General features: G+C 37.3%; 1 protein-coding gene across 3 annotated transcripts in view; it reads left to right on the top strand.

Moving 5' to 3' along the window:
* The window catches only part of NNT (nicotinamide nucleotide transhydrogenase), a 41247-nt gene extending 27493 nt beyond the window's left edge, over positions 1-13754 (top strand). For all 3 annotated transcript variants that reach the window (XM_014884270.2, XM_088156543.1, XM_088156544.1), the window contains exons 18-22: positions 1837-1996; positions 3338-3419; positions 10886-11004; positions 11728-11843; positions 13128-13754. In XM_014884270.2, the coding sequence (XP_014739756.1) occupies positions 1837-1996; positions 3338-3419; positions 10886-11004; positions 11728-11843; positions 13128-13277 (627 nt within the window). In that variant the 3' untranslated portion in view covers positions 13278-13754. The remainder of the gene's footprint in view (positions 1-1836; positions 1997-3337; positions 3420-10885; positions 11005-11727; positions 11844-13127) is intronic.
* Positions 13755-14358: the final 604 nt, after the last annotated feature.

Genomic DNA, 14358 nt, shown 5'->3' with positions numbered 1-14358 from the left:
GTCTTACAAATTGTATGCTGGCCACTCACGTGTACTGGCTGTGTAGTTTCTGTGGGCACAGTGGAAGCATGTGTAGTTCTCAGGATTCAGGCATTTGATTTTCCCTGGACTGTGGGCTCTTGACCATTGTTACTTGTATACACACAGCACATACGGCTTTTTGCCAGTTGTTGGGTTATCAGTGAGTGATGAAGCCTGCACTTTATACCTCTGTATTTGTGATCTGTGGTGGTAAAGAAGGTGGAAGAGGCTACAGAAGAGTTTTCACACTGTCCCAGCTATATTGGTTAACTGTTGCTTGATAAGGTCTTGACTCTTCTGTGCCTTTCACATTTTCTCTTGGAAGCAAAATTCTTGGCTCTTTGCAGTGGAGCCAGGCAAGGGTGCTTCAATCTCATGCTCGCTTTTAGCTGATTCTTGGATTTCTAATAACATTTTATATTTTTTATTTATTTATTTTTCCCTTTGACTTGTTCTAACTGTTGTCTTTTGGTTTAGATATGTGTAGAAACTGCTCTGCTTCCTGTAAGCTTGGCATGTGCAACATCTGAAGATGGTATTCTTCTGTCTAGGCTCTCTTACCTGACACAACTGCTATGATGCTGAGATAGATGCCAAAGGCAGTGTGTTCTTAGGGCATGTGAACTACTGTGTGCTGCAGACAGTAAAAGATGTTGATTTCGCTGTGGTTTTGTGTGTCTCCCTTACAGTATCTGAAACAGTGATAACCTACCAGGAAAAACAAAAGTTCTAACATCATCGTTCTGCTTATTTGCTAGATTATAAATTTCAAAGAATGACATATCTTCTGAGGCTAATAGCAAAAAAACGGTGGAACTGCATGATTTGAAATGCCAGTGGAGAATGAACATCTGGAAGCACAATTTTGTGGGGGTGATTCCTCCCACTTATATGTGTATATCTCCAGATCCATCCCTAAATTTTCTCCTGGTTTTTCAGCGAGTACAGAAGATGTATAACTCATATATGTAATTAAAGAAGCATTTTATCCTCTTCCCTTCCTGCTTCTAAAGTTTTTTTTCCCCTGCAGTTACAAGTTTTGCCTATTTCCAGTTATAGACAGATATTGCTTTGGGACCACAGTCACAAATAGATGTGCCAAAGAAAGCATTTGGCCAATGGCTTTTCCTGGCTATGTGTCTAATGGAGCCAGATTTTTAGGGTGTGTTCTTCTCTTAAACCATCTAGTTAAAATCTCTTGTTTTCCTTTGGTGATCAGCCAGTAAGTTAATGGCCCCCTTCAGTTCTTTACAACGTGTCTGGTTTTGTGTGGCTGATTAGCTGCTTTTGTGTTTTCCTGTCTTGTTTCTGTAGGAGTTTTGCTCCAGTACTACCTGTAAGAGCTTTGTGGATTCCATGCTGTCATGGAGCAGTGCTGTGTTTACATGTTGAAGTGGTTAAAAACTATGGAAAGTATCTTTGAAAACTATCTGTGTGTTTATACCAATGTAAAAACATTTTTAGAAACTCTGTCATCAAACATGCATTCTTTCATATTCCTCCCTTTTAAGAACAAAAAGAGACCAATATTTGCTATTTGCATAATTTTGTTTGTTTTGGAGAAATATTGGTGCTCTCACTACGTGTGTAATATAATGTGTTTGAAGCTGATGCTTGGTGATTGCTGTGGTAAACTGTTTTAAAGAGCCTGTTTTAAAAGTCTTTGGGTTATAAGAAGGCAAAACCAACTTATAAAGACTATTGTCAGGAAGCCTTTAATATTTTCAGATAACTTTTTCAGAAGTTTTCTTTGTGGACTCTCATATTTATTTTTGGATTTCATCTTCATATGATCAAAACCACCCTGTCTTTCAGGCTATGAACCGTTCCCTTGCAAATGTGATTCTTGGGGGCTATGGCACTGCATCAACAGCTGGTGGGAAACCCATGGAAATTACTGGAACTCACACAGAAATCAATGTGGACAATGCAGTTGAAATGATAAAAGAAGCCAATAGTATTATTATTACTCCAGGTAAGACTCTCTTGACTTATACAGCAATATATTCAGAGGATGTAATTTTTAAAAAGTGGACCCCAAGCAAACAAAAACACAAAACAAACCAAAAAAATGTAGCCTGAGGTTGCAGCATGGCAGCAGCATATCAAATGTTGACTGGGTCCGTGTGATTTGTTTTTGGTCCCTGGTCAGTTATCATTCCTCAGTGCAGAGATGTGTGCCACTTCATTTTTCTTTGGGTATCTGTCTTCAAAGTTTGTCCTTTTTATTTGCGTTTTAAATTCTTCAGAACAAAGACTTATCTTTTGTATATTAAGTTTACACCAAAGCAGCTGTACACAGAATTAACTGAATTTCCAAGCACAGCTACAGTACCAGTGGTACCAATATAACTGTCTGTTAAATCCCGAAAGACAGGATTTTATTTACACTTCTCATGTACTTGCTCAGTTCTGCATTGGTTTACCAATAAAAGGCCAAAAACACCCATCCAACATGTACTTAATATAAATACTGTAATTAAGGTAAAAAAACCCAACCTGAAAACCAAAACCTGAATTGTCTGAAACGATTATGTTGGCTGTTCATGTCATTAAGTAGCACGTTCCCTGAAAGGAAGTCTCAGGCAGGGGACAGTCCAAGGCTTCTCCTTCAACTGAATGGCATGACTATCATCTTAAACTCATTTTAGCACAGGAATGTGAAGAATGCTAAAATACAAAGTAATCTTTCATTTTGCTTCAACTTTAATGAGACCATCAGTGAGGTAGGGCTCTAATTTGGGAAGCTACCTTTGTTTCTAATGAAGCTTGCAGTCATCTTCAAGGAGTTTGCCTCTTTCTCCTGTGGTCCAATCTTGAGGACACCATTAATAATATATGCTTTTTATTTTGCTCATGGGTATAGTTGCTTTGATAAATTAGCTCAGAGAGACTGAAAAGATTATTTGCTGCTAAAAGCCATCTCCAGCTACTAGATTTGCATTAGGCAGATTGAAATTCTGTTGAGGATAATAGTTGTGAAGTAACCTGGCAATTGCCCTTTCATCAATTTTTCAAAGTACCTGTCTGAAACATCCTTTTCTGATAGAGAAAGGAGCATGTCTTTTTGTGAAGGTGAAATAAGTGGTTTTGTAGTTTGACTGTCAAATTCTGCATTGTCAGTGGTCAGGAGAACAAAGAGATTAATTACAGTGGTCAGGCTGGGAATATATGAGAATCTGATGTGTGTCTTTTTATTTCTTTCATTTATTTTTAATTATGACAGCATCTCTGTGTGGAATGTACACTTATTGTCTGCAAGTAGTCTTTCTGCACTAAAACAGGAAAATAAGTTAAAATTTTGAAATTCTTTCAGGTTATGGTTTGTGTGCAGCAAAAGCTCAGTACCCAATAGCTGATCTGGTAAAGATGTTGAGAGAACAAGGGAAAAATGTCAGGTAAGTACTTTCCTTGATGAAAAGTATTACAGGTGGTTTGGTTTGATTTTTTTCATTCCATTAAAATGCCAAAAAGTCTTAGTTTTGGTCTAACATTTTCTTCAGCATTGACAGAGGCAGACAATAGAAAAGTTAAAGAGATCTCCGGAGATTGTCTAGTTCATCCAGCCCCCTTTCTCAGACCAGAATCAACTGCAGAAGTTGCCTAGGATCTTGTCCAATTGGACTTTGAATATCTTGTCTCCAGAGATGGAGACTGACAGCCTTTTTGGGTAATTTCTTGTGATGTTCAGTCATCCTTAGGGTAAAACCAGTCTTTTCTGTGATGCAATTTGCAGCTGTTTCCTCTTGCCCATTCCCTGGATAGCCCTGAGAAGAATCTGGCTCTATCTTTTTTACAGCCCTCCATACACAACGATAAGATGCTCTTGATCATTCTCTTCTGCAGGCAGAAGAATCCTGGTTTGCAGCCTCTCATCTTAGGGCATACACTCCAAACCATTAAGCAACTTAGACTTACGAGGTTCCCGTAAGATTTTGCTATTTCAGGCAAGACTGCTATTAGAGTTGAGTATCTCATGAAAGGATTATGGGAGTGCATGTCTCCAGTCTCAAGAATTTATTCTGCTGGAGTGCTGCTCCAAAAAGCAGAGATAATTCTTAGGTTGCCAGTATTGGCCTTAAGTACTTTCCTCCTTCAGTTTTTCTGTAGACCTTATAGATTCTAAAAGTACTGGAAAGCAAACATTATGTCTTTCTCGCTGATTGTTTGAAATTTTGCTTGTTTTCTAATTATGATAATTTAATATTTTTAAAATCAATTGAGGCTCAGTTTCCATTTCAAACAAGGTATTTTGGCAGATGCTGGTTAGCCAGACTCATTCTCTGACTTCCATATGTTTATTTCAATAAGATGGTGACCGCCCTTTGGAATCAGTCCTCTAGTAATTAGCGTTTTTTGGTTTTGTTTTTCTTCTTCCACTACTTTTCCAACCTCATTAAAAAGTTGCATGTAAGCTTTTGCAGCATATTACAGCATTGTGTTGGATAACAGCAGAGTTCTAGGGTTTAGCAGAAATACCTTGTTAGTGTTTAACCAAGATTTTGCAATTTTGCATATAAAGTTGCTTTACGGATGTATTTTTTTGTGCATACATGAGAAATGAGAGTGTGTGGTGGTGTATTTGCTTCCTGGAGCAGTCTTCACACCTTGTTTCTCCATGTTTAGCAACAGTTTTGTGTGTGTCCAGATTGCATTAAAACATTTGAAGATGCCTTAGTTGTGCAACAAAAAACCGCTTTCATGGCTAATGATGACAGTCTTGTACACTTCTGGCTTTCCTTTCAGTGTTTCTGTGGGAGGTTAGGTTTTTTTTGACCAACCTTGCTGAAATTAAAAAAAAAATATTGTTTTTGCCTTTTATGTTGGCTTTGCAGGGCAGAAAAGTGAATGAGTCCTTGAAATAAATGGCTTATACTTGAAATGAGTCAATTTCAGGAAGGGATCACTGCAGTGGTTACCTAGTATTTTAATGAAATAAATCTGTATTTACAGTTTGTGGTAATTCAGGCCTTTCATCACTTTGCCGAGCTCCCATGGTGTTCATTGAGTGCAGCTGTTGTCCTCTAGTTTCAGTAGGCCTGGAGTGCCTCGGGACCCTAATGCACTCACCATCCAGATGTAGTGACACTCTCACACACACGCTGGGGAGGGCTGCCAGCATGGACACAGGATTGCATCAGTCTGTAATGCCCATTGTGTGCCAAGAAAAATTGTGACTGTCATATGGTCTGGTTTTTTTGCTTCATAGCTCACCACTGATCCAGAGAAGCTGTTGTTTTAATTTGCTTTGCTTATAGCCATAACATTCTCAGTGAAGACCGCAGATTATATAACATGATGCGTAACCTTTGACTAGGATATAAATTTAGAAATACAGGAGAGATTCTGGAAACTTTAGACTGTTTTAGTTACTCAGTTGCATAGCTAACATCATTGCTCACTTGAGATGGTCTTGCAGCAGATCACATCTTTAACGCATTAGTAAAATCACAGAGAAAGTTGGATATTACTGAGCCTTGAGTATAGCTTTCCCTTGTCATGGATGGATAAACAACAAAACTTTTATAGGCTAAATCCCATAGCCCCCAGAATCTATTGCCCTTGGAGAGGAAATGGCTGTTCTACAACTGGTGTTGTATTTCTGCAGAGTTAGAAGTAAGTTAATTGTTGAAAGTTCTTGCCTTACTAAAGTTCATCAGCCACACGTTATGTTGTTTGTAGAGCCCTGGTTGTGAAATTCTGATTTTTTCTATATAATAAAATTATATTCTGTAGTAATTTTGTATATAGAAACATAATTACAGTCTAAATGTTCTCATAAAGAACAGTCTAAATGTTCTGGATGTTCTCATATATGCAAGGGTTGTTGATGCTCTCCATATCTACATCCAGTTAGCTGTCCTAGTTTTTACCACAGTATGACTTTTCTGAGACATTTTCTTTGAATATGTTTTGTTCTCCTGCACGGTAAGGCGTTCTTGATAAGAAAAATGCATTTTGGTATGGAAAGACTCTTAAAATTGTGCTTTATGTAGAGTTTCTAAATAATTACATAGTTAATAAGTTGACTTTCTGGGAATTCATAGTTGAGAGGCATGCACATCACCTCTTTAACAGCCTTTCAAAATAGTTGCTAGTAAGTTAGTGTTCTGGTTTGAGGTTTTTTTAACCTTTTTATAGGTAGATATCTTGGAGGACTTGGATTTCTCTCTTTTGATGCTTTTGAATCAATTACTTTTGAACACATGAAAACAAGAGTTTTCTACATTTTTGAAAATATGGTAGTATTGATTTAGTTGTACCTGTGTTTTTAATTTTTTTTTATTGATACCTTAGTGGTTGAGCTCTAATCAAATGTTTTTAGTGTTCTGATTTTTTCCTCCACTCTTTAATTTCTTTAAAGTAATAGAACATGTGCAGGAGTATTAGTTACACGTTTATCTGCAGATTAATAAATAAGACTGATTACTTACAACTGTTTATGGTGTCAGTTTAAAGCCATCACCTCTACAAGAAAATCTAGAAGAATTTTAAAGGATTAGCTGTTCAGATGATGTCCGAAGCAGCCTTAACACACTGCGTAGCTCACACGTGCAAGATGGAAATTGTTGTTACTGATGAGTGGCAGCATAAGAACAATGTGTATAAGGTACAGGTTTCTGGGAAGCTGAGTTCTACACAGCACAAAAACACAGTGTGTATCTGTGTGTCAGTTCTTGGTTTGTTGCAATCAACTTTAGTGTGTGGATTCTGAATCACTAAGGCTGCAGATGAAGGGACATCTGGAGTCCAACAAGTCTGTTTAGCTCCAGCGCTTTATTGCTGTACTTAGAACTTGCAAACCATGCAGTGCCTGTTAGCTTATGCAAGGATGCAACTGTAGCTGTGTGTTCCTGAGGGAGTATTGTAGGTGTGCTGGTGGTTCTGTAAGGGTCAGCTCACCTCTGGATGACCTTACTAGGTCAGTATATGATGCTTTATGGAGGCAAGCTCTTGTTTTTTGCCTGTAGTTGGGTTCTCAGGAAGGCTATTGCACAGAGCTAAGATCCATCTGGATCTTGCCTCTGCTGTCATAAACCATAGTCATTGGAAATAGGGAGCCAGTATCAGCTCTCATTTAAGTAGGTGTAATTTAGCTATCTAATTCAATTTAAATTTAACTGTCTTGGCTGCAGCAGAACCACCGAACTTTGGTTTTGGGAGCATTTGTTGCCTTCAGCATGACAGCAGGACTAAGCTAGCTGGGCTAGCTCTGTGTGTTGATGCTTGTAACCTACAGTCATCCATCCATGTGTGTGATAAACATGATACTCTGAGTGATGCTGCACTGCAACTGTTGCATGGCAGGATTCAAGCTGTGGAATACCTGAATGCTCTGCTTCTCTAGTTCATCTAGTTTGTTGGTGTTTTTTTCCCTTCCTGTTACCTAGAATAATGGATTGTTGTTTGTACTGAAAACAGAGCTGCAGAGAGGTGTCTAAATAAAGTGAATGAGATGTGAGGAGCTGTAAGTGAGGCAAAACCCTTGGGCAAATACAACATTTAAAGTGTTAAGTAAGCTAAAATAGGCACCAGCCACATGTTGCTTTGCTCTGCCCAGCTTTGGTATAATGACAGTAGCCCTATCTTCACAATGATGAAGTTATCCTGAAACATTTCTACACTGGGTTAGGTGCTGCTCTTGTGAACCAGCTCTTTCAATACTGATTACAATAATGTTATTTAGCCAACTGTAATAAAGATAGATACTGACTTTATGAGCTGTATCAAAAGTAATGTCTATTCTGAAATTATTCAGTCATTTCTCATGCTATAGTTGTCTTTTTGATACTAACTTCATACTAATTTGTCCACCTTCAGTCCTATCTATCCACCCCAACTCCAGATGAAGTATTTTCTGTGCTGAATGTGCTAGATATGTGTATGTCAGGAGTTTTAGATATTTAATCCAAATTTAAAATAAAATGCTGCATTTTTTGTATGACTTGAAAAAGTTCAAAACGTGAACTTGTGTGCTGTGTTGTCTTTATAAAATTAGAAGGTATCCAGTAGAGGCTGGTTAAAAAAGTTGAATATCCTTGCCTCAAGCTGTTTACCTATTGAAATGTGATTACCAAGGTGATGTATTTGACAACTGTTAGTGGTAAGCAAGCCCCACATTATTCTTGTTGAATTCTGTGTTTCAGTGAAATACCAGAATAATGTTTCAAGTCACACAACATGATTGTGACTATGTGTTGTGGTTTAAGACTTCTTCTTGATTTATAAATAAAGCAACCAACCTAAGGGAGTTCCTGCATTACTGATGGCAAATGAATATCAAAGACACTTTGCAATTTTTCAGTTGAAAGCATTTTTGCCATAAACATGTTTCCCTTTAAAAATAATATCTGTGTTTAATTTTTGGATATGAATGAGATTAATGTTATGAATATCTGAGACAGCATATGTAACAAAATGTTCCTGCTGAAATGCACATAGTGTGGAAGAACTGCTGCTGTTGTGAGTTGGAGCCAAGACATGTAATGAGCTCTCAAGGATTTTTCATATCTATTTTGCATGGCTACCTGAATTCTGAATCGTGCTTTTTATTGGAGAGGCTGATTTCACTCCAGAGATGTGTAAATGTTACCTTGTGATATAATGAGAGCCTTAGAGAAGCTATAATTTTTAATTATTCTTTTTGAAGTTCTTGCACATCCAATTTCGATGGAATTGATGAAAGCTACTTTCATATTTAGTTTCCAGACTTACAAGCAGACTTTTAGGAGTCACTTCAATATTTGTCCAAAAAAGCTTTTGTATGAGCAGCTTTCTCAAACTTTGTGAATACACAGTATGTGGTTTCAAGCAGAGTCTGTCTACTGATGGTTCATGCCATAACTCTTCCTGCATGAAGATAATTTGTCCCTTTCTTTTCTTCTTTCCTTGCCTCTTGCCAGGAATGGCGAAGTCAAAGGTGAAATTCATTCTCTTGGCAGCTTAAATTTTGGCTTTCCAGCCCTTGAAATAAGATTGTATGTGTATATAGTACTTAATAGAAACCTCACGAGTATTTTGTTTTGTGTATTGCCAAAGCAGCTTTGGTCACAAAGGCACTCAAATAATTTTATTAGACACAAAAGAGAATTTTGTTGGAAAATCTATTTTCACTGCCAGGGGAGTGATGAGTTTTCTCAAGGGTACTTCAGAATAAGAGTTCTCCTACTGTACTGTTAGTGATCAAATTTATATACTTAAAATATATCTGCAGTACTACACATGGCTTGTGTTACTGAGTGAATGGTGTGAAACATAAGCCGTTAGTAATTTGTGCTGTATATTTGCTCCCCTTCAGATTCTAGGTATTAGCCTTTGCAACAGGGTCCCAAATGTTTACTAGCTGAATACAATCTATTCCTGTTCTTTAAGATCATTCCTTTCAAAACTAGCTTTTATCCTACTGTTAGACCTAGAGCTTAAAGTTGTAGTATATCTAGTATTATGTAGATTAATCATATGTCCTTAATTTTGTTACTGGGGTTCCAATTGTCTATTTTTTATTGTATTAATGTTGCCTTGATGATGGAGTGCTCAGTTGCCCATTTAAGGATGTATTTGTACAGTCTTAGATTCACAAGTGATCTGTGTTGATTGGACTGTGACTTGTGGTCCGTCAGTGTTGTGTTATCCGTTCCCATCATAGTGGAGTTGAAAATAGAAGTATATGACAATCCATCTGTCATTGCAATTTGATTTATTAGTAATTCTCTCCTTTCTGAAGAATTCTGAATTACTTTCATTTAATTCCTGACTTACTTGGATTTCTGTTCAGAAATTTCTCTTCCAAGATCCAAGAATTCAAAAATCCAAGTTATTTCTTGACTATTTTCCTTCTCTTCCAAAGTATATGTAGGCTTCTGAGTTAAACATTTATCTTCAGCCCCATACAATATTAATCTGAGGCACTTCTGGTGTGCGTGAGTCAGCATTCCATCTCGTGATAGCTTCGGAGATGGAAAGACAGAAAGTGCACAGGACACTGGGCATGGATATGCCCTGCTTGTAAGGACCAGTAGAAGATCAGAAGAGTACCAACAGAAAACAGATTTGCTTCTAAACAAATACATCTTTGGTAGTTGCAGCTAAGCCAGTTTAATATCTTCATTCTGGCTTTTTCAGGTTTTTACTCTTAGGGAACTGCATGCATGCCTGAGCACCCCAGGTGCCACCCTGTTGGTCTGTCTGAAGTTTTAGTAACTCATGAGCAGTGTATTTTCTCTAAGTTGTTTTTCAGCTGTTCTGAAAACATTTTTAAAAATGTTTATGCTTAAACTGTTACAATTTCTTAGCTCTCCTTTTCACTCCCCATCCTTTTTTTGTCCCCTTTTAATTTCCTCCTAAGGTCAATCTCGAGAAGAAAGTGGCACATTAACCTAATTCAGCAAGGCATTCTCTTGTGCTTGAAGTAGATTGCCTGTTAATTTTTCTGTTGGATTGAAAGTGTTCATACAAGTGTTTCTTATACATACTCTAGACATACCTGAGTGAATAAAGTCATTTGCCAAGGGCATCTCTAAGTCTTGGAGTAGTTTTGCTTCAGAAAGGTAGCATGGTCTCTTACCTTTTTCATGGCAATTTTATTTAGTCTGTGGTGTTTTCAGTGATGTAAGGGACCTGAAAAACATATTAATGTGGATGGTAGTTTTTGAGTTAAAAGGTGCATTTGTAAAAGTCCAAAAGCATCTGTCACAAGGCTTGACATATGGTACTGCTTGGAAGGTGAACTGTTAAAGTTCAACAGTTTCATTTTATTAATTGCCATTATACTTAAGAACTTCTCAGCCTTGTAAGTCATAGGTGACAATTTTAATGTATAAAACACAGCGGTCCAAACTTACTAAAGTGGTTTCTTCCCTTTTAGGTTTGGTATTCACCCTGTGGCTGGCCGTATGCCTGGTCAGCTGAATGTGCTGCTGGCAGAGGCTGGCGTTCCCTATGATATTGTACTGGAAATGGATGAAATCAATGAAGACTTCCCAGGTTAGCACATGAGCCATAAGTCTCCAGTAGATTAGATGATTTATTTGAGTCTGTTTTTGCACTGCACAGGAATTTTCAACAACAGAAAGTCAAGAAGTCAAGCCATTCAGTTTCTCTTTGTAGACTACTAAAGGTCTTCTTTGGGGAAAAGGTGGGGGGAGCTTTTTTTTAAAATTACTTGTATCTGTCACGTAAATGGCAAATGCTGTATCTTAATTATGTCTGCTACTGCCCAGTCCCCACAGAAGAGAGTTATTGTTACTTCTTTAATAACAATAACTAGGTTGACTTGACCCTGTCATGTACTGCAAATGTGTACAGCACTGTACTGGCAACTTCTTGCTTTACTTACATCTTTATTTAAAAGGCAGAAAGTTGCTGGTAAACGGTTTTTCAGAAGAATATTCAAAAGAAAAGATGGGCAAAAAATTGAAAGCGATGATACTATGTGTGTATTCAAGCACATTTAGGTATCAAGAGGATTGAAATTTTGTGTGGCAGGGTGGTCTAATGAGTCCCTTGGAACTGGGTTGTAGATGTGTGCAGTTTGTTAGAAGTAGCTGGCAGCGCATTTTAACTTACATATAATTTGCCTGAGAAGTTGTTAAAATACTTGTGTGCATGCTTAATATTAGGGGTTCTTCTGCCTAGAATGTGCATCAGCCTCAGTGTTCTGATTTCAGATAATTTTTTATCAGTGTTATTTTCTTTGTCTTGCTTCAGAAACTGACTTGGTCCTTGTGATTGGTGCAAATGATACAGTTAATTCAGCAGCTCAGGAAGATCCTAACTCTATCATAGCTGGAATGCCAGTTCTTGAGGTCTGGAAGTCCAAACAGGTGAGATTAACAGACTTATCACCTACCTTTAGCAAGCTTTTAAAAACATGGTTTATAGGATAAGCTAATAAGATTCTTCCACTATTGTGGTTTCCACAAGAAGCTTTTCTCCAAGTTGTCCAACAAAATGATCAGTTCTTTGCAAGTGTAATGGACTGTTCATGATTTTATAATCATCATCAAGTGCTTTAGTGAGATGAATGACAACTACAATAGAAAAGATCAATTAGAGTGCTTCTACTAGAAAGTGATTAGAATAAATGGTGGTCTGCTTGCATCTGCAGCCCTGAAACATTTCTGTACAAATACCTGTTTTGTTAAGTTTATTAAAGTTAAGACAACTTCAATACTGAAGTGGAAATAGCTTATTCAAATACCTTAAAAGTAAATATCTTATTCAAAAGAATGGATAATATGCTTGAATAAAGTTAAAAATAATAATTGAAAAACAACTAATATCCTCCCCCCAAAAAAACCAAACAAAACCCCAACAAAATTCTTGGCTGAGTCAAGTAGAGCATTTAGACTGTCCAAGTTGAACCAACAGTTTAGTTACCTTAACAGTTTTGCTCTGATCTAAAGTACACATATTTGTGTTTCCTTGGTGTGAAATCTTTGATACGTTGTCCTGAATGCAGTCATGGCCTCAGTTGTTCTGTGGGTTACCTGTTCAAGTACTCAGTCATAGACATATACATTTATCAGCAGTGTGTGCAGCTATATATTGCAATTTGAGAAATAAACACGGACAGAGTTAAGGTAAAGCTTCTCAGTTTCTCTGCTGAAGGTGCCATGGTTAACTAATTTGACACTTAATAGCTAAAACTAGCTGTTTTTTTTTTTTTTTTAATGTCTCATGTGTGAAGTAGTACAGATCAGTAGTAAAGAGACTGTTCCACCAAGTATTTATGCGAACACATCTGAATTTTGTTGCTATCAGGGAATTGAACACTTCGAAATTAAAGTCTCAAAACCCTTTGATGTTATGGTCATCAGTGGACATCTTGCTTTGACTTTAATACATGGAATAAAGTAATGCATGTGTAATGTCCACAGTCTCTTAATCTGAAATATAATATTGCTTTTAACAACAAAATGTTTCTGAAATTGGGCTGGGTATCAATTAATCGGCTATATAATTTGAAATACAGTTTCACTGCTGTGAACACCCTGTTTTGGTCAGAGGCTTCTCTTTATTTCTGGAGGCTGGTTTTGTGTTACCTTTTTTTGAGGAAGGGTGGTAGCTGTGCTATGCTGTTTCAAACATGAATTCTTTATGTGCAGGTAATTGTTATGAAGAGATCTCTGGGAGTTGGTTATGCAGCGGTGGACAATCCTATCTTCTACAAGCCCAATACTGCCATGTTGTTGGGAGATGCTAAGAAGACCTGTGATGCCCTGCAGGCCAAAGTCAGGGAATCGTACCAAAGCTAAATACTGATTTATATTCTGCTCATATTTCCAACTAGATTTTTTGTCACAGAGGCCACAGAAAATGAGAGGTGAAAGAATCTCTCACTGTCATAAGGCAGCTGGCTTTTGGAGAAGACTGCATTGACTCCTAGGAGATGTAGTTTGGTCAGGGGATATAAACTTTTATAAAAAAAATGGGCAGATTAGCCTTTCAAACTAAATCTCCAATGAGACAATGCATAAAAGAATAAAAATGTTCTTTTTAAGGTCAACATTGTGCTGATACAAGAAGGAACTAATAACTAATGGCCATCTTTAAGTAGTTACTGACTTCTTCCTCCTTATTGTCTGTACTTCTGTCATGGAAATTCACCAAAAAATACTGTGCCAAAACTGTATTCAGTCTTATCATCAAAGCTGTTTTTTGGCTGGTATGGACAATGCAACTGTTGATTTCATCAAAATTTAAAAATAAATTTCAAACAGATGCAAGCGGAAGCAAATCCTTGCATGTCCCTTCAAACTCAGGACATTCTCTGAAATAGATGCTTACATGACTTGAGTTTTAAGCATAATGTTCTTTTTCTTTTGGGGATTGTATGGATGCTGTGAATCAGGAACATTTTAGGAAAGAACTTCTCTTTAAAATATAGTTCCACTTTTTTATGGTGCATGCTTATTTTAAATGAAACACAGGATATCAGGCACTTGCCAAGTAATCTTCAAGTCTGACAAGGAAATGTACATTTACTTGCACTGCTTGCCTTTTTTAAGCAGCTGCTAAATTCTCCATCTCTTCCAGTCATTGCCTTTTAAAGTGTCTGAAAAAAAATATGGTCCAGTTCTGCACAGGCAGAACATCTTACATACCTGATCTATTCACAGAATTTGGACCACAAAGTTTCAGTTTTTCACTTAGACTTTTAATTGTATTTACTGCTTTGGTAGTAGTGATGCTTAGTGATGTTTTAGTGATGTTTTTTGAATTAATATTCTTGTGATTCTTAAAAAAACACGTTTGAACTCTGCCTCTCTATTCGGCTCCTGTGGGATCTCACCTGGATTGTGTTTTCAGCTCTGGGGCCCCTAGCACAAGAAAGAT

This window comes from Sturnus vulgaris, chromosome Z (assembly GCF_052056855.1).
Source record: "Sturnus vulgaris isolate bStuVul1 chromosome Z, bStuVul1.hap1, whole genome shotgun sequence".
In the NCBI taxonomy this organism is placed as follows: Eukaryota; Metazoa; Chordata; class Aves; order Passeriformes; family Sturnidae; genus Sturnus; species Sturnus vulgaris.
The sequence above is the reverse complement of the archived record's forward strand: the minus strand, read 5'-3'. Positions and strand labels throughout refer to the sequence as shown.